A 20,874-nucleotide genomic window follows, 5' to 3' on the forward strand; every position below is an offset into this window, starting at 1 on the left:
TAATTGGTAAGACTTTGGAGGACCATATTTAACTGAGCAGATAAATTGTCATCCACAGCAACTTGATGTTTTTGTGAAAGTACATGGTCAGCCAACAAAATCAGATTTTTATTAATGTATTTTTGTTGCACAAGAATATTTTAAGAGTACTTTCTGTTCAAATGGCTATCATTGCCACCTTGTATATTTTCCTCTCTTGCAGATGGAGATGCAGAAATAGTGAAGATTTTATTTTTAGTATGAGCACTCATAGCTTTAACCACTGAACATTCAAACACAACATTGATATTCATATTGTAAGCATGGTCCCAGTTGATGTTAGACTGTTTTCCTGCTGGATCTACTGCATAATTTCAACTTATGTCCTAATGTCATTTTCTCAAATATCCCCGAACATCTGGATCGCACAGTCAAACAATGGAAAATCCAGGATGGAATGTAACAATAATAGGAAAAGGATAGTTGCTACACACACACACACACACACACACACACACACACACACACAATGATAGTTGCTATACACACACACACACACACACACACACACTCTCTCTCTCTCTCTCTCTCTTCTATAGTATCTTGCCATTGAGGCCAGACTGCGAGCAATAGTGACACTTATGTCCTAGTGTCATTTTCTCAAATATCCCCGAACATCTGGATCGCACAGACAAACAATGGAAAATCCAGGATGGAATGTAACAATAATAGGAAAAGGGTAGTTGCTACACACACACACACACACACACACACTTCTACAGCCTCTTGCCACTGACGCCAGACTGCAAGCAATAGTGACTGGAGATACTGTTGCACATCTTGGGATGGGGTCACTGTGGCAGGAAATGTAGGTGGATGAATCAGACAGGTGCCGAAGTCCTATTTCCAAGTGATCCTTGCAGTTCAAAACAACAATGGTGGAGCCTTTGTCAGCAGGTAGGAGTATAAGGTCAGGATCAGTTGTTGGGTGGTCAATTGCAGTTGTTTCTGCGAATGAAGCTGAGGCAAGTTTTGAGGTCAACAAATTCTGGAAAGTTAACAGGAGGTGATCTGGGGGCAATGTGGGTGGATCACAGTCGGGTGGAGGAGTGAACTGAGTCAAGTAGGGTTTAACGTTGGTCTTTGGTTGAGTCTCATTGGTAGGTTGGGGCAAAACAGTGTTCGCACTTTATGGTCCAGGAGAAGGAGTGGTCTTTAACAAGTTCTGCAAGGTTGAACTTGGGAGTAGGGCAAATGGTGAGGCCTTTGTAAAGGACTGATACTTCTGCAGGGCTAAGGTTTTTGGACAAAAGGTTCATGACTGTGTTTCGGGTCTGTTTAGATTCTGGATTCTGTATGGCAATGGGAAGGAGTTTTTGAGGGTGGGGCAAATGTAGCATGCCTGTGAGGCAGGGCTTGTCAGCTATGAGGAGATTTTTGGGGAGGGGGGGGGGGGGGTTTGGAGGATCTTGTAGAGGTGATGGATAGTAATAGTCCAAGATGGGAGTAGGAAATGAACAGGGCTGAGACTTTTTTTGAGGTGGCGTAGTGCATGTTGCTCTAGTTCTTGGAGGGCAAGAGTTTCAATGTGTGACATGGGATCCATGAATTTCAGATTGCATAGCAGAATTTTACGCATGGAGAGGAGGTATTGTAAGGAGGTTTGGGCCTGATTGGTATGGTTTTGAGGGATTATGTTGGTGAGGGTTAAGGACTGCCAAAATCTGAAAAGGTGGAGGTCATTGTGGGAGAAAGGGTGGCAGTCGGAGATTGGTAATTTGATTGGATTCCATGAGGCAAGCAACAACACAGGAACAGTATGTGGACTGGGTTCTGGCTAGGGATAAGGAAACTTTCTGTACTGATGCAGATGGAAGGAACAAGGACCCAGGTGGAGAATAAAATCACATAAAAATACATAAATAATGTAGGCCAAAATTTGCAAAAATACATCCAAACATTTGGGAAACAACCACGAAAAAAATCAAATGGATGAAGTAAGGGGGAAACAAGATGAAATCTGAGGGAACAGGCTGACAGTGAAAGGTGTCCACCAACTGAAATTGGCATGAATACACAATGAGACCAAAGAAAAAAATAAAAAAGATAGTAACATGGGTTGCAGGTCTGTGAGTGGATATATGTGAAGAAGGGGGATGGCAGATAAGACTAGTAGATTAGGTGAAGTTAGGAGGTGTGAACTGGAATAAAGAGGAGAATGAGTCGGGGGTGAGGAGGCGTTGGTAGGATGAGATACAAGTTCGTGTGGTACAGGAAGGTCCAGGAAATAACACATGAAAATACATGAGAATGATCAATATGAAGGTATATGATTAATGATACAGGTGGGAGTACTGTGGAACATGAGATGTTGCACCAACTATCGGCATGGTCTTGTAGCCGTCTGATGTCTGCAACAGAGACATTAGGTACAGTGTGGCTCATAAGTACAGTGTGTGGTGCAGTTTGTAAGTTGACAAGAGAATCACAGGAAGAAAAGGAAGAAGGACAGACACTGAGTATAGGAATGCATTAGAAAATAGTAACAAAGGAAAACAGCTCTGGGTTACAGGATGGAAGAACAGCTGTCAGGCAAAATCAACCAATGAAAAATCTGAGATGGAATGTATCAATATTACGAAAATGATAGTTCCCACTCACCATATAGCAGAGATGCTGAGTCACAGATAGGCACAACAAAAAGACTGTGAGCTTTCAGCCAACAAACACACACACACACACACACACACACACACACACACACACACGTCCATAGTCTACAGCTAATGAGGCCAGACTGCGAGCAGTAGTGCATGACGGGAGAAGCAACCGGGTGGTGGGGGTAAGGAGGCTCGGGGGTGGGGGGCTGGGGAAGGGATAGAAGGGTAGGGGTAGTGGATGGTAAAGTGCAGTTTGTGAGAGCAGACAGGGATGAGGTGGAGAGAGAGTACGACAGGTAGGTGCAATTGGGAAGTTAGATGGAGGCCATGCAGGGGAGATGGGGTAGCAGAAAAGGAGAGAAGTAAAATAGACAGTGAGTGCTTTGTTGGAATAGAGGGCCGTGTAGTGCTAGGATGGGAACAAGGTAGGGGCTATATGGGTAAGGACAATGACTTATGAAGACGGAGGCCAGGAGGGTTACGGGAACATAGTGTATTCTGCAGGGAGAGTTCCCACCTGTGCAACATGGAAAAGCTGGTGTTGGTGGGAAGGATCCAGATGGCATGGGCTGTGAAGCAGTCACTGAAATGAAGGACATTATGTTGGGCAGTGTGCTCAGCAGCAGGGTTGTCCAGCTGTTTCTTGGCTACAGTTTATCAGTCGGACAGACAGCTTGTTGGTAGTCACGCCAATGTAGAATGCAATGCAGTGGTTGTAGGTTAGCTCGTACATCGCATGACTAGTTTCACAGGTAGTACTGCCTCTGCTGGGACAGATGATGCTTGTGACCGGACTGGAGTAAGTGGTGGTGGGAGGATGTATGAGACAGGTCTTGCATCTACGTCTATTACAGGGATATGAGCCATGAGGCAAGAGGGTTGGGAGCAGGGGCACGAAAAGAGGTAGTTGAAATCCTGGCAGAGGAAGTGATTCAGCTGCACCAGTCCAGGTTGGTACTGAGCCACGAGGGGAATACTTTTCTATGGCTGGACAGTGGGACTTTGGGAGGTGGTGGGTGACTGAAGAGATAAGGCATAGGAGATCTCTTTTTCTATAAGTTTGGGAGGGAAATTATGGTCTGTGAATGCCTCAGTGAGACACTCGGTATATTTCAAGAGGGACTGCTTGTCACTACAGATGCGACAGCCATGGTCGGCTATGCTGTATGGAAGGGACTTCTTGGTATGGAATGGATGGCAGCTGTCAAAGTCCAGGTATTGCTGGTGGTTGGTAGGTTTGATGTGGACAGAGGTATTGATGTAGCCATCCTCGAGGTGGAGGTCAATATTGAGAAAGGTAGCTAGTTGGGAGAGGTGTTGAGGTTCTGGGAGAATGTGGATCGGGTGTCCACATCTTCGATCCAGATTGTGAACATGTCATCGATGAATCTGAACCAGCTGAGGTGTTTGAGATTCTGGAAGTGAACTCTTTCTGCAGTATATCCTATATTCCTGTAACACTCCTGGCCTCACACTTTGTTAATCATTTACTTCTCTCTTTTCCAGTACCCCCCCCCCCCCCCGCCCCGTCTGCTCCCACAAGCAGCACTTATCCATCACCCCTACGCTACTATCCATCTCCTTACTCTCACCACCCGGTTGCTTCTCCCATCATGCACTGCTGCTTGCAGTCTGGTCTCAGTAGACAGACACTCTGGTCATGGGTGTGTGAGATGTGTTTGCATGAGTGTGCATGTGTGTATGTTGTCTATTTCTGACAGAGGGTTTGTTGGCCAATAGCTCACTTTCTGACAGTCTTTTTGTTGTGCCTGTCTGTGACTCAGCATCTCTGCTATATGGACTGCTCAATGGTATATACTCTAATCAGTTATATTAACCCTTGCTACAATTTAATTAACACACATACACGTGTGTGTTTGTGTGTGTGTGTGTGTGTGTGTGTGTGTGTGTGTGTGTGTGAGGGGGGGGAGCGTGGGTGCATGCGTGCATGCATATGTGCGTGCATGGGGACATGTGTGCTCATATTCTCTCTCTATTTTCTGTTAACCATTTGGCTAGTCTTTTCGTTTAATGTGCTAAACGATGAGCCACTGCATAGTGTTGTGTAATCACTTACAATATGTTTTCCTGCTGCTACTGCTCATCATGGGCAGAACTTTCCTGTATGGTAAACCTTTCATGTAGGCTGTGACTGGATTTAAATATTTTTAAATTTGTTTCAATTTTTGTTGGATAGTGGTAGTGGGCAAGTGGGTGGCCTGCAAATTTGGAATGTGAGCTGTTGCTTTTTAGGGCGCTGAAATGTTTAGTATAACTTACTAAATTTTATACATGTGTGACGCACATATACTGATTGACATATGTTACACGTTAGTTGACAGATACTCGATTTGTTGGGAATGTTGCAGTGTGTCATGTGTTCAGAGTTTTTCCTGCATCTTGTTACATGTTAGGTATCTATCAGAAGAAGAGGGGCACCAAATGATAAATTGATTTATGAAAAAATGTTCTCGAACCACCCCTGTGAGTACACAGCATCTCCATGTCCTTCACAGTGATCACTCAAAATATGACACTGTTCATGCCCCTTATTTACCCTACGAGGCCTAGTAGCAAGACACAAACCAAACATTAATGGCCATTCTACCTGTAAGAGAATTGCAAAACTATAATCATTTAAATATTTGCATAGTGTGTACATGAAAGACGTTACACTGACATCCTACCATGTCTTCTGGGTGCTTCACTTTCTTGTTCAGGCTTTGTTCTTAAGAGAGAGAGAGAGAGAGAGAGAGAGAGAGAGAGAGAGAGAGAGAGAGAGAGAGAGAGAGTGAGAGAGAGAGAGAGAGAGAGAGAGAAAGAGAAAGAAGCTTTGTTGAGTATGCCCCTGTCATTACCTATTTCAAAATTCAGAAAAGTAGACAAGAGAATATAAAATAATCATTTCTCATCACTTTATTTTATACATACCTTCTTTAGTTTTTTCATTAGATTCTGATAGTGTTTCCGATTTTCATCTTTTTCGGACTGGTTGTCTGATACTAGTGTAGAATGGATAAGTGTTGCCAACATGTCAATAACAGTTGTGAATAGTTCCCTATAAGTTGAATACATTCATGAGAAATTTCTAATAAACACAATGCAAACATTTGAAAACAGTAAAAATAAAACATTGACATCTTACGCATTATTATTCAGATCAATGATTCCATAGCTGATAAGCTGCACCAGCAGAATTGCCCAGTCTGTTGTAACAGTTGTATTGCGTTGGATTGTATCAAACATGCCACCAACAAGGCTGAATCTCAGCTGCAAGGCTCCTTGCATCATTGCTCTGCCCTTCGGATCTTCAAGAATCGTTAGCCGTTCCTGAAGGAAACACACATATTAAGAAAGTAACAAAAACATTAATTAATTAAAACAGCTGAACTGCATTTCAATTCCAGCTATCAGTAATTAGTGGGATGTGGAAAAAGTAAGGTCACTTGTGTTTTGGGACTATATTATAGTTGGAGTCACGAATGATGGCAGTTGAGTTTAGGTTTGTTCTTCGCACCTATGTCACGCATACTCTGACAGCCAATGAGCATTCAGTAGTGTTCTGCTCTGAATGCTGTAGCTAATGCGAGCATTAAATGTGATTGTAGGGAATTGTTTAGTGAGTTTCTATTTCATTTGTTGCGAGCTGTCATTGCTGTTGGTTATAGTAATTGATAAATTCTGTATAAGTGAGTGACACACATAATCTGCAGGATATACGCTTCCTTCAAGCACATGTGTGTACAGCAAGTGTTGCTTGTAATCGTCAACAATGTCCTTCCCGTCCATGCCTCGACATGTGCAAACTGCCATAATTCGTGGATCAGACTATATCACCCTTCATCCTTACAATGCTAATTATAAGTTTCCTTTATGGTCATCCACAATTTCAGTACTATTTGTGCTTGGTGATCCTTTTGAAGGAATATAAACTGAATTTATACTGAGAAGTCAGATGATGGGGGTTACAAGGTTTCAACTCTATTACTTATAAAGTTGAGATACTTATTTTACTTTGAGAATAATTTTCCCAAACCCTCAGCAAGGATATGTGTTGACTGTGAATGATATGAGTTCCTGGAGAATTTAAACTTCATGACAGATTAAAACTGTATTGGGGCTCAAAACTTGGTGCTTGTCCTTCCACATGTTGACGAGGCTATTTGGGCAATTTGGTGGTACTTTACTCCTACTTTTTACCTTTTCTACAATTGTTTCTAGTTCTTCTCTCCTTCTATACACTTCTGAAGCAGGCCATGAAGCTTGTTTTGCTACCTCAATCATAAGAGAATTATCTAAGAAAGAAAAGGATCTACAGCTGATACCCAATGAAGCACAGTTTTAATCTATTAGAGAATTTATAACAACATATACTTCACTGGAGAATTAAAGATTCATCCTCACGAAGTATTTTTTGTCAAGTTCTCTAGGAACTGGAAAACAACTGTTACTTTCCTGAAATATATTTAGTCTAAAATTGCTGTATCAATCATTCCCACTTAATAGACAGTTTACTGAATTATGTGAACTTAATTATGATTTGTAATTTACACAGTACTATTAACCATTTGAATGTGTACATTTACATTCCATTCAGAAAAGATGGTATAATATAATATACTACATGACAATTAATCTTGCTTTCTAATTTACATTTATTCTATTTTATTTATTATTGGTTCAAATGGATCTAAGCAGTATGGGATTTAACATCTGAGGTCATCAGTCAACTAGACTTAGAAATACGTAAACCTAACTAACCTAAGGACATTACACACATCCAAGCCCGATGCAGGATTCGAACCTGTGACCGAAGCAGCTGCGTGGTTCCGGACTGAAGTGCCTAGAAATGCTTGGCCACAGCCACTGGCTATTTATTATTCACATCATTCTATTCTATCACACACACACACACACACACACACACACACACACACAGAGAGAGAGAGAGAGAGAGAGAGAGAGAGAGAGAGAGAGAGAGAGAGAGGATGAAGCAAAATTTGTGCACTCGGGCTTTGTGCGAGTCCTCACATGCCAGTGATACATAAATGCCAGTCACACAATTTCGTCCGGCGAGTGCATTTGGCAGGATGTTAAAGAGTGGAAATCTGGCAACACTGTAACCACATGTATGGTAACTACCTCTGTCAGCACATATTAGTCGTGCTGTACAGGTGGTGCAGTGGATAGAGTTCTTGGTTAGCATGCAGGAGGTCGATGGTTTGATCCTGGGTTGAGGCATATGTTTTTTATTTGGTAAATGTAGTCCAGATGGTACACTATCTGGCATCTTAATCATAAACAGCGATTGATGCGGGTCCTCTAGAAAACATTTGCACTTACATACTACAATCATAGAGATGGAAGATTAGTCAGCTTTGAAAAAAGCCGTTTCCACATTGTGGGCTTAAACTTATTGGCACCACTTCATCTACTATATGTGAAACCTATTTTCTTTGTACCCTCCTCCAATGGTCCCATAGATTAGTACCAACTATTATTCTTGCTTTGTTCAGGTCCATTACATTTCATTAGGGCTTTACGTTACCAGTAGGACTAACAACGTGCTTTGTGAATAACATCCAAACTCCGTCATTATTTGTATGCGTTATCACCATAGTCTCACTAACGCCTTTCAACACTGAGTCTGGTAACTGCGTGCTGTTTAGTATGTATGTCAATGCATTATTATTATTATTATTATTATTATTATTATTATTCTATCTATGGGATTGTGGAAACATCGCATCTATTACCGTTAGGGAAACAGTGTCTATTCTAAACCGAACATTTCACAATTAGCGGTGTCTGAATGAATAATGCGGAACGGTATCTGTCACAGGGATAATGCACAGTAGGTGGAACAGCATGCAGGACTGATAGCACGTTCATGCTGTATGTGCTGTCCCCCAGACAGGGACTAGTTGCGAGCGGAGTAACACGCCCATGACAGACTCCAATGTACATGCATACACATATCAAATTTTCTCATTATAAACTTCTAAACCAGTATGGCAGACATATGACAAACACAAATGATGAATATGTGGATATGCTTCTGGTCCTTAGTACATCTGATAGCCGGGCTGGTGTTGCAGCTAGTCAATATGCTGCTAGATATCCTCATTGACGCTATCCATATAAAAATGTGTTTCATCGTCTTGCGCTGCGCCTTTGGGAGTCACGTTCTCTCCTTCCACAATCGCATGATGGAGGTCAACCACGCACTCACCATACTTCAGCTACTGAGAAAGCTATTCTGGAGGTCATACACCAAGAATCTCAGCAAAGTACAAGCAGCATAGCAAGGCAGCTGCATGTCTCGCAATGCATGGTCATTAATGTGCTGCATGAGCTTGGGTTGCACCCCTATCATTATGCTTTCACGCAACACCTGCATCCTGCAGATGGCCATCAGTGGATGCAATTCTGTGTATGGTTCCAACAACAACAGGAAGCCAATGATGACTTCATGAACACTGTAATCTGGTCAGATGAAGCAGCATTCACTTTTGAGGGTGTCTTCAATATGCACAACCCGCATGTCACCCGGGACCATGGATATCAAGTTCGATTTGGTATCAACTTCTGGGCTGGAATATTGGGCGACTGGTGTTTGGGTCCCTACATGTTGGTTGATCGGTTGACTGCACGAAGGTATCATGCATACCTCTCAAACTATTTGTCTGAAGCGCTGGAAGATGTTCCACTACATGTTCCGCAGAGGGTATGGTTCCAACATGATAGTGCACCTCCACACTCTGGAACTAATGTGCGACAGTATTTGGACAGAACATTTCCAGGGAAATGGCTTGGATGTGAAGGTGCAGTTGTATGGTTACTGCGCACAGCTGACCTAAACCCCTTGGATTTCTTCCTGAGGGTGACACCTAAAGGAGCACTTGTACTCTACTCCAGTGAAGAATGTGGAAGAATTTGTAGCACATGTTCATGCTGGTCTTGTTACTGTGGCTACAGCTTTGCTGCAAAGGGTCCAGAGCTGTATGATCTGATGGGTTGCGTAATGTTTGGACGTGTAGGGAGGTCGCTTTGAACATCTGTTGTTCTGAGGACAACGTATTCTGTTGTGAAGGTCATGTGGTCATTGATATGGAAATTATTATTTTCACTGGTTGCTAACGTACAACATCTGAGCGCTCATATTACATGTAGTATAAATGACAAGTAAATGTTGTGTTATTGGAATGTGCTATCACCTTTAGCATCTCAAAACTGATATTGTTTTTGTAGTTATTCTGTCATATGACAGGTCATTTGTTTCAACTGTCTATTTCTTATTTGTCTAACCACGTATTTGTTATGTTCATTGTTGGATTGGATTGGATTGTTTGGGGAAGAGACCAAACAGCGAGATCATCGGTCTCATCGGATTAGGGAAGGACGGGGAAGGAAATCGGCTGTGCCCTTTCAAAGGAACCATCCCGGCATTTGCCTGGAGTGATTTAGGGAAATCATGGAAAACCCAAATCAGGATGGCCGGACATGGGATTGAACCGTCATCCTCCTGAATGCAAGTCCAGTGTGCTAACCACTGCACCACATCACTCGGTATATGTTCAGTGTTACAAAATGTTGTAAACTTAGGATACATGTGACCTAAGAAACAGTGTATATTGCAGTATGAAAAGAAGGCTGTATGTGCAGAGAGCCTCAGTAATTAACAATGCTTCTAAGACAGCATTATATCACATTTCAGCAGCCACTTTCATTGCGATGCATGGCTAGCTGATTAAAGGGAGTGCTGTGCATGCACAAAGACTTGGTCTCTTTTGGCTCCATGTTTTATATTAAGTGCAGGCACTTGGAGGGTGCTGCATCTTGACCTCCCACAAAATCTTTCTCCTGCACCACTGACACCTGTGTCATTCTATTCCTCCTACAGGTCTAAGGCAATTATTCCAAATATCAAAACCTTGTTTCATTTAACTAAGGGTAGTTGAAATCCAACTATCACATTGTCTTTGGAAGCTTTCTTGTCTTGGATGTAATACAGGGAGTACCAACATAATGTAAACACACATTGAAACTGTATCTCTCTTTAATTACAGTTTGTTGGTACTAATGCAGAACATAGTAAAATACTTAGCAACACCTTCATTTGAAGCAGTAGTGTAAATAAACATTAAATTTTCATTTTATGAACAGAAGTGGGTGTTAAAGTGTTACGGGAAAACAGAGACTGTGGATGAGGTTCAATGAGAAAGAGTTGGATTCAGAACACCACCACCTACATGGTTAACAAGTACATAAATCTGAGACAAGTTTGAACTCCATAGAATAGCGCATGATGAGAAGAAGGGATGTAACAGAAGAAAGAGATTTCAATGGAAAACAGAAGTGTTGATGCAGTGATTCAGGTGTACACAAAATCCCCATAAAAGTCTATGAGGCAATGCTATCATGAGGCTGAGATCAGCAAACCAGTGTTCACAGAATTTTGCAGAGTCAGAGATGAAAGCCTTACATTCCAACACATCTCTTTGCTCAGAACGAGGATGAACTGATAAGTGAATTGAATTTTGTTAGTGGTTCATCAACATGTATGAAGAAGATCTAGATTTCCAAGATCTAATTCTTTAGTCAGATCAAGCGATCTTTAAACATACAGGAATAACTAACTGCCATAACTCAATGTGCTGGGATAGCAAAACTCCATATGTAATTGAAGAAAAGCGTGATAATTTACCAAAAATATCCGTCTCTTGCCTGGCGGATTATTTGGGCCACACTTCTTTGAAGAGTCTGTCACAAGCGACTATTATGTAGAAGTATTGCATGTAATAACTTCATCAATGAAGGTTATACTTTCAGCAGGATGGAGAGCCAGCTCACTTTCAACTCGATGTGAGGGGCTTTCTCAACTGCATGTTTCCTGCAAGATGGATAGGATGAGGATGAAGTACTGTGAAGTATTCACCATGGTCATTGGTTTTAACCCCTAAGATTACTTACTATCTTTGGGGCACTGTTAAGCGCACAGTATACGCCGCAAAACCACAAAATACTTAATGGTCTAAAAGAGTAAAGTGAGCAAGCCTGTGACACTATTCCATTAGAAACAATACATTTGGTATGTCACTCTTTTCTAAGTCGTTGTCAACAATGCGCTGCAGAGGAAGATGGATGTTTTGAGCATATACTACCTTACATTACACCTTAAGGTATAATAAATCAATAACTTTTCATTTCTATCTGTTTTAATTACAGGCATATCCAGTTCTAAGGAGTCACTACATTATTTTGGGGCACACCTATAACTGCCTTTTAACTTGAAGCAGAAGACATTAATATAATTATTTCCAAAAGTCTTTCTTTAAATCAATTTTTCCACAGGTATGACATTTATTCGGAACGTGACCAAAGGATGTGTACACCACTTACTGAGATCCCCCCCCCCCCTCTCCTGCTCCCACCAATCCCTGCCCCCTCTTCCTCTCTTTCTCAAGGGTTCTGGGATGTCAAAGCATGAACTGTTCACCAACTGGTCTATGTTATCAGCTGCAGTCATTCTATACGCAACATGTACACCATAAACTGTTTAATTTTTGAAACAAACTAGCTGACAAATCATGATCATGACAGGTGATGGATATTTATTAGTTAAGGCTGGATGAGGATTGCAGTTTACTATGCGTTATGATACTTGCTGGTCTGGCAATTATTCCATGTTATAGTGTCCCAGCTTGGAGAAGCAAGGTATGCCATCAGAGTGCACTGTGACAATTCTGCTGATGTCACCAAAAACATAGGATAAAGAGTGTTATGTCAAATCTGAGAAAACTGTCACATGATTCTGTCAGAGAGAGTTTACAAAATGTCATTTCAAATGTATGAACACTAATATTGTATAAGCATGGATCCTTCATATTAACCAAATGTAACAGAAGAAACAACAGTTCTAAGAAGAAGAACTTTGTATTATTTAGTAGAAAGTTGCACACTTATCAAAGCTTTCAGATTCCAGCATACAGCTGCAATGGAGAAGTAGTCCAAGCTAATTTGGTCTACATGGTTTCAGCTGAACATTTATTCAAGATGCAGCACTTCAGAGCTGAAATGCAACAACATTCTCAGTTAGTACAAGCATATATGTTACTCAAAAACTAATGAGAACACTGAGTTCTCACATACTGGTGCTGGATTGAGAATAAATTTGTGCTGAGAATCAATGAAATTGCAGAAAGCAATCAATCAACACCAATTACATCCGAGAAGAGTTTATAAAGTCTTTGACTTGCATGATTGGTGGCCTATGTCACACAGGGCTATGACTGTTTCATCTACTCCATAGCAACGCCACATCAGCCAGTGGTAATAAAGTCTGCTGCTTACCATCCTACAGCGACACAGTTCACCAGGGCAACAATCTGGTTTCCCAATTGACACCATGACACAGAAAGCTGCAGAATTGAATTTGGTGATCTGTACTGAAACCAAATATTTTATTTTCCTTCCCACACATGCTTTCTGTCCAATGGAGACAAAGTTAATTTATTGTTAATAGAAGTTTTTTAGAGCATGTTTATGGCAACTGAAATTTGAGGTAGTGGTATTCAAGTATTAGGACTTTACGCCAGTGAGAACCAAGAAAATAGAAGTGAAGTTGAAAGGTATTGCCAACTTCAGTGCTAAACTAGATAAGTCAACTTCTGATTTAAATGTGAATTTAAAGGTCCAAGGTATCAGATTTGAAGAAGTGCTTCACGAGACAAATGCAGAATTGAACAGGCCTATAAATACACATGGGGTTGAGGTCGAGTAAGCTATTGCTAAAATCAGTATGAAGTCAGACAGTACTAAATGGTTAAAATGGCTCTAAGCACTATGGGACTTAACATCTGAGGTCATCAGTCCAGACAGAACTAGTACCAACCTAGAAAAACATAAAATTGACTCACACCAAGGAAAAGTGGAAATAAATAATATGATTTGTAAATCACAATCAGCAGTGTCAAATTTAGCAGGTGAGCTACAATAGGAGATATTATGCAGTATGATTTAATAAGGAATAAGGTTAATGAATAATATAGAGATGTGAGTAAAAATTTAAAACAAATTAAATATTTTACTGAACAAGAGTTTACAGAAGTGCATAAGCAAACCTAGGACATGACTGTCCTATTAAACATCTTAGAGCATAACAAAGATTCACATGTAAATGCAATATCAATTTCCACTCTTGCAACTTTGGAGGAATGTGTGCCTGATTTAACTGGCAAAAGGTTCAGGAAAAGAATGATTCATTTGTGGGAACAACAACTTTGTTAGTGGAGGCAGAAAGTACGAAATAAGAATTACAAAAGTTATGGGATGAGTTGGCTAAAACAAGGGATGATGTTAACAGAGAGAAATTTTAGGATAATCATAGTTCTCTTATAGAATTAGTAGAGGAATTACACACAAAAGATGGACAACTTATCTATACGGTTCCCTAGATTTATACCAGAAGGAAATATTCTTCCTACTTATTTTTCAGAGGATTTTCTAAATCTTTGAAGAGTTGGGATGACTCAAAGAAAACTGATTTTGTCCTTGGCTATTTAGAATGGGATCCTACCAAATGGGAAACTGCTCTGCTTTTTTTTTTTTTTTTTTTTTTTGGGGGGCGGGGGTTGAGAAAAGTTTAAAAAGAAGTATTAGTCAGCAGGTATTCAAGAAAAGTTAAGGTACTATAATAACCATTAGAGAAGGTAAAAGAATTATACTGAATGGCTCCTGACATCGTCTAAATTCTCAGACGATTCAAAAGAGGGGAGTGGTTTAATAAAAGCATTGTTTTCAGCAATTACGCTACGATATGAGGAAAGAAATATGGTTTCAAGATTGGTCTATTTCAAGTGAACTATTATGATTTATAGAAGTATTAGATACATTAAATAAAGAACGAGGGGACTATAGTCATGGGGAAAACAATGGAAATCATTATCCACAGTATTTCAGATGTAAAAATGAGACAAAATATTATAATATCTGCAGACCTAATAACAAGAATAGAACAATTAATCAAGCAAGAAATAGAAGTGCAGTGTTTGTTCACAATAATGAAAACAGTGCATGTATAAATAAGCCTCCAAATAGGCAATTTGTACATTCGAATCTGGAAAAATACAGGTTTCGTGGCAGTGATGATAGAGTCAAAGACCCACGAGTGGAAAAGTTAGTAGCCCTCACCTGTTCGATGTCTATGTATGAGTAGTTGCTGAAAGAAGAAAACCGTAACACAGAGGGACAATTAAAACTGATTGTACCTGTTAAAAGTTTTGGAATGGAGGTGTATTTTCACTTAGATTCAAGTACTGAGATATCCCTAATATCGCAGGAATTAATGCTAACAGTGTGAACCAACGTTTGCCTGACACCATGATCAGATTTTGTCATACACGTAACAGGAAGTAAAGGGAAGCCTGTAAATGAATAAACGAGATTACTTTTTATCAAACTTCATTGACTGTATCAAATATTAACTTAGACATACATCTAGTTTTAAATTGGCTACTTAACAATAAAGCGTCACTAGATTCTAATGAGAGCAGAGTACTATGAAAAAAAAGAACACAGTACCTACAGAGTACTATTTAAAAATAATTCAGTAGTTTTTAAACGAGAAGATCAAATGGTGAAACACGTGCATTTTGTGGCTAAAGCCAATACTGTAGAAGTGAAAGAAAAGAACACAGCAAAGAAAGAATTATTCGGAAGTTTAAAGTTAAAATTGTAGGAATATAATATACTGACACTGGAATAATAGAGATCTTAGTACCATATAAAGAAATATTTTTGATAAACTGAGTTTTATTGGCGAATATGTATGTAAGAAGAAAAACCTTTCTTCTGTAAACCATATTCTATCCCTCTAAGTCTTCGAGCAGCAGTACAGGAAAATGTTCAATAATGGTGTTATTGAATGTAATCTAAAAGGCTCCTCACATGCTCAGTATTTGTTGTGCCATAATTTTGTGTCAACAATTTGCATGAAAGTATGAAGCTGAGAATGGAAAAAATTATTCTGCAATATTTATGCCTGGAATGCATCAGTTAGAACTCTGTCTCCATAGCAAACAAATCAGTACTCGATGTGGAACTTGCACATATTGGGATTAGAATCACGATGTGCTGCAAAAAGAGAAACAAGAGGAAGATGTGACGGGTAAAAAAGTGGGTTGCAAGGCATTCTACACAGGACCATACTAACATGCTAAGAGAATATGCAGCAGAACCAGAGGGCTATTGGTATTTTTTATGGATGAACAAGGACTGTTCCAATGAAATGGTGAATGTCATTACAACTTGTTTACACAGGAGAGATACTGTTCACATACTCGTTGAATTCCACTTTTCACAATGCTGGAAATAGTCTATAAACCTGAAAAGAATAAGATCTGTTATTATACAGGACTGGTAGACAGTGCTGTTGAGCTTTTCTACAATAACTAATTCATGCTTCTGAAACAAGCACATAAGCAGTTACAGTGTTATTTCCCTGCACTTAAACACTTTTGCTGAATGTTTCTATGGCTAATTACTGAATCAATATTAAATATATAATCAAACTAACCACTCTTTGAATGCAATTCATCAGATGACTTCTTTCATCTGTCTTTCCTCATGTTCAAATTCATATGGCAATGCTATATCAGCTGCTTGCATGTCCACATATCATGAAGTCTTGGCAGGAACTGCCATGTACTGCACAATATCGCCCTCAAACAGTACTATATATTGAACGAGTGTCAACATGTTTAGAGTTCTGCAGTCTCCTTCAATGTTGTTGTCTTCAGTCCAGAGACTGGTTTGATGCAGCTCTCCATGCTACTCTATCCTGTGCAAGGTCCTTCATCTCCCAGTACCTACTGCAACTTACATCCTTCTGAATCTGTTTAGTGTATTCATCTCTTGGACTACCTCTACAATTTTTACCCTCCACACTACCCTCTAATACTAAATTGGTGATCCCTTCATGCCTCAGAATATGCCCTACCAAGCGATCCATTCTTCTAGTCAAGTTGTGCAACAAATTTCTCTTCTCTCCAATTCTATTCAATACCTCCTCATTAGTTATGTGATCTATCCATCTAATCTTCAGCATTCTTCTGCAGCATCACATTTTGAAAGCTTCTGTTCTCTTCTTATCTAAACTATTTATTGTCCACGTTTCAATTCCATACATGGTTACACTCCATACAAATACTTCCAGAAACGACTTCCTGACACTTAAATCAATACTCGATGTTAACAAATTTCTCCTCTTCAGAAACACTTTCCTTGCCGTTGCCAGTCTACATTTTATGTCCTCTCTACTTCGACCATCATTAATTATTTTGCTCTCCAAATAGCAAAACTCCTTTACTACTTTAAGTGTCTCGTTTGCTAATCCAATTCCCTCCGCATCACCCAACTTAATTCGACTACATTCCATTATCCTCTTTTTGATTTTGTTGATGTTCATCTTATATCTTCCTTTCAAGACACTGTCCATTTCATTCAGCTGCTCTTCCAGGTCCTTTGCTGTCTCTGACAGAATTACAATGTCATCGGCGAGCCTCAAAGTTTTTATTTCTTCTCCATGGATTTTAATTCCTAATCCGAATTTTTCTTTTATTTCGTTTACTGCTTGCTCAATATACAGATTGAATAACATCGGAGATAGGCTACAACCCTGTCTCATTCCCTTCCCAACCACTGCTTCCATTTCATGTCACTCGGCTCTTATAACTGCCATCTGGTTTCTGTACAAACTGTAAATAGCCTTTCGCTCCCTGTATTTTACCCCTGCCACCTTCAGAATTTGAAAGAGAGTATTCCAGTCAACATTGTCAAAAGCTTTCTCTAAGTCTACAGATGCTAGAAACATAGGTTTGCCTTTCCTTAATCTATTTTCTAAGATAAGTCGTAGGGTCAATATTACCTCACGTGTTCCAACATTTCTACGGAATCCAAACTGATCTTCCCCGAGGTCTGTAATGAATTTGCGTTAGTATTTTGCAGCCATGGCTTATTAAACTGATAGTTCGGTAATTTTCACATCTGTCTACACCTGCTTTCTTTGGGATTGGAATTCTTATATTCTTCTTGAAGTCTAAGGCTATTTCGCCTGTCTCATACATCTTGCTCACTAGATGGTAGAGTTTTGTTAGGCCTGGCTCTCCCAAGGCTGTCAGTAGTTCTAATGGAACGTTGTCCACTCCCAGGGTCTTGTTTCGACTTAGATGTTTCAGTACTCTGTCAAACTCTTCACGCAGTATCATATCTCCCATTTCATCTTCATCTATATCCTCTTCCATTTCTATAATACTGTCATCAGGAACATCACCATTGTATAGACCCTCTATATACTCCTTCCACCTTTCTGCTTTCCCCTCATTGCTTAGAACTGGGTTTACATCTGAGATCTTGATATTCATGCAGGTCGTTCTCTTTTCTCCAAAGGTCTCTTTAATTTTCCTGTAGGCAGTATCTATCTTACCCCTAGTGATATGCACCTCTACCTCCTTACATTTGTCCTCTAGCCATCCCTGCTTAGTCATTTTGCACTTTCTGTTGTTCTCATTTTTGAGACATTTGTATTCCTTTTTGCCTGCTTCATTTACTGCATTTTTATATTTTCTCCTTTCATCAATTAAATTCAATATCTCTTCTGTTACCCAAGGATTTCTATTAGCCCTCATCTTTTTATCTACGTGATCCTCTACTGCTTTCACTATTTCATCTCTCAAAGCTACCCATTCTCCTTCTGTATTTATTTTCCCCCTTTCTTGTCAATCATTCCATAATGCGCTCCCTAAAATTCTCTACAACCTCTGGTTCTTTCATTTTATCCAGGTCCCATCTCCTCAAATTCCCACCTTTTTGCAGTTTCTTCAGTGTTAATCTACAGTTCATAACCAATAGATTGTAGTCAGAGTCCACATCTGCCCCTGGAAATGTCTTACAATTTAAAACCTGGTTCCTGAATCTCTGTTTTACCATTATATAATCTATCTGAAACCTTCCAGTATCTCCAGGCTTCTTCCATTATACGACCTTCTTTTATGATTCTCCTTCAATATATAGTAGCAAATTTTCAATACTGCCTTCAGATAGTCAATATTACTGTGCACTACTGATTACTGCACGATAAATACTGATTGTTTGATGACCTCTTAAGTGTGTGCAATAATCCTTTGTTGGTGATAAAAAAAACCTACAGGAGGTGTTTCTTTATTGTTAGATGTGTAAACTTCAAATAAACACATTGAAATGGAATGGGATAGGCCTGTCAGTATAGAATAATTATTATAGAAATCTGAAGATGGGCTTCAAGTACTTCCTTTTGGGCTGAACATATCTGTAGCTCTTTTTATCCAAGCTTTGGACAAGTAACTGGGTGGAGAATTATTACAAGAACTAATTATGTACACAGATGATTTGCTGTTACGTAGTTTGTAAGACCTGGAAGGATCATCAAGCATTATTGATTATAACTTTAAAAAGATTACAGAAAAAATAAATAACAGTAACACTGTCTAAGTCTCATTTTAGACGGCAGGAATTGAAATTTCTGGGTCACCTAGGGCATACAAATGGGATACCAACCAATCCGGATAGAATTCAAGCAATAAAAGAATGTCCTGAACCACAAAATGTAAAACAATTACATGCATTTCTGGCTTTGTCTGGTTTCTACAGACATTTTTAAGTGTACAGGCAATGAACAATCTATGCCTACTTTGTCTACTGAAACAACATTCTAAGTGAATTTGGGATGCTGAAGCATTTAATAATATCAAGCAAGCACTGTTAGATGCCAAGACTTAAGTCATCCTAGGATCCATCAAGCCTTTAAATTTGGCACAGATGCATAAGAACATGGTTTAGGTTGTGAACTGAAAGGGAGAATATAGAAATATAGCCTTTGGCAGTGGAAGCCTTACTAAACATTAAATAAATCATACAGCTTCTGAAGAGGAATTATTACCTATTGTTTGGAGTCCACATCCAAAAACTAACCTGGGATTCAAACAAAATAATATATACAGTTTACCAAGCATTGCATTGTTGATGAAGAGTAGGCTACTACACTGTAGGATAATGCAATGGGTTATATCTCAACAAGAATTTTATGTAGAGATAAATTATATTAGAAGTTCACCTAATAAAATGCCCAACACTCTTTCTGTAATACCTACAGGCATGAATAAAGGAAGCAAAGTAGAAGATCCTGGAGTAATATTAGAGTCAACTTTTTGCCTGTTAGTTACACTAATAATGAAGTAAGATTACTAGTGACAAAAATTAAAGAAGGATTGGAAATGGACAATTATTTTGGGGATACTATCAGGTCTTATGAAGAATGAACATCAAAAGAGACAAGTAACTGACACATTAAGTGAAGACACTTTGTTTTGGAGAGTAAACAAGAACCTTGTGCCACTGGATGTTGTGTATTCCTCAAGTAGTGATAGAAGATTTAATTTGGTTTTTAAATATGGGGCATGGACATTTCGCTACATGAAACTGTATTACATGTATGATAAAATAAAGTAGAGAAGTACGGAGAGTTTTTAGAACATGTAAATGACATCAAAAGGTTAAGGAAGACAATAGTTAAGTGACTTTATAAAATGTGTCCAGTAATATTAAAAGTTTTAAATGATTCAAAAGTGGTGGATTTATTAGGATCTTTATCTAAGGTAGATATGGAATACTGTTTATATTTTTTACAGCGGAATGTTTGTCAAAATATGTTAAACTATATCCCATAAAACTGACAAACATGGCTACTATAGTTAATTGTTTAAGGGGGTATTCTGTGGATGTAGGTGAGCCCAGTAGATTGCTCACTCTTAATGGAATATAAATTATAAGTAATAGTTTCACAGAATTTTTAGCACAGGAAAGTATAAGACATATCACTGTTTTTACAAGTGCGTGCTGAAAAGTGATGCCTCCGATATTTGTATTCCGTTCTCAAGATTGGGTGATGTATTACACATCATGCATATTATTCAGTCAACTTTCCTGCTTTGCTGATGGAAGTTGCAAGCCTTTGCTACAAGAGGACTCTTAACTGTAGTGTGTAACATGGTGGTATGTAATCTATGTCAGTGTACTGTGAGACCTTCAGAAAACTTAAAGCATGAGTTTGAAGAGTTCATCCACACATGGAACAGTCTCTCCTTCGGTATGGCAATGCCATAACACACATGAGCACTGTAACATTTGCAATGATCCAATG

The 20,874-nt window shown here is 39.3% G+C and overlaps 1 protein-coding gene across 1 annotated transcript in view; it reads right to left on the minus strand.

Annotated features, from left to right (window-relative positions):
- Positions 1–20,874, minus strand: part of LOC126161685 (mediator of RNA polymerase II transcription subunit 12) — a 415,184-nt gene that overhangs the window by 114,403 nt on the left and 279,907 nt on the right. The window contains exons 30-31 of the mRNA XM_049917698.1: positions 5,785–5,969; positions 5,571–5,697 (exon numbers count right to left, since the gene is read on the minus strand). Of these exons, the coding sequence (XP_049773655.1) occupies positions 5,571–5,697; positions 5,785–5,969 (312 nt within the window). The remainder of the gene's footprint in view (positions 1–5,570; positions 5,698–5,784; positions 5,970–20,874) is intronic.

This window comes from Schistocerca cancellata, chromosome 2 (genome assembly GCF_023864275.1).
Source record: "Schistocerca cancellata isolate TAMUIC-IGC-003103 chromosome 2, iqSchCanc2.1, whole genome shotgun sequence".
In the NCBI taxonomy this organism is placed as follows: Eukaryota; Metazoa; Arthropoda; class Insecta; order Orthoptera; family Acrididae; genus Schistocerca; species Schistocerca cancellata.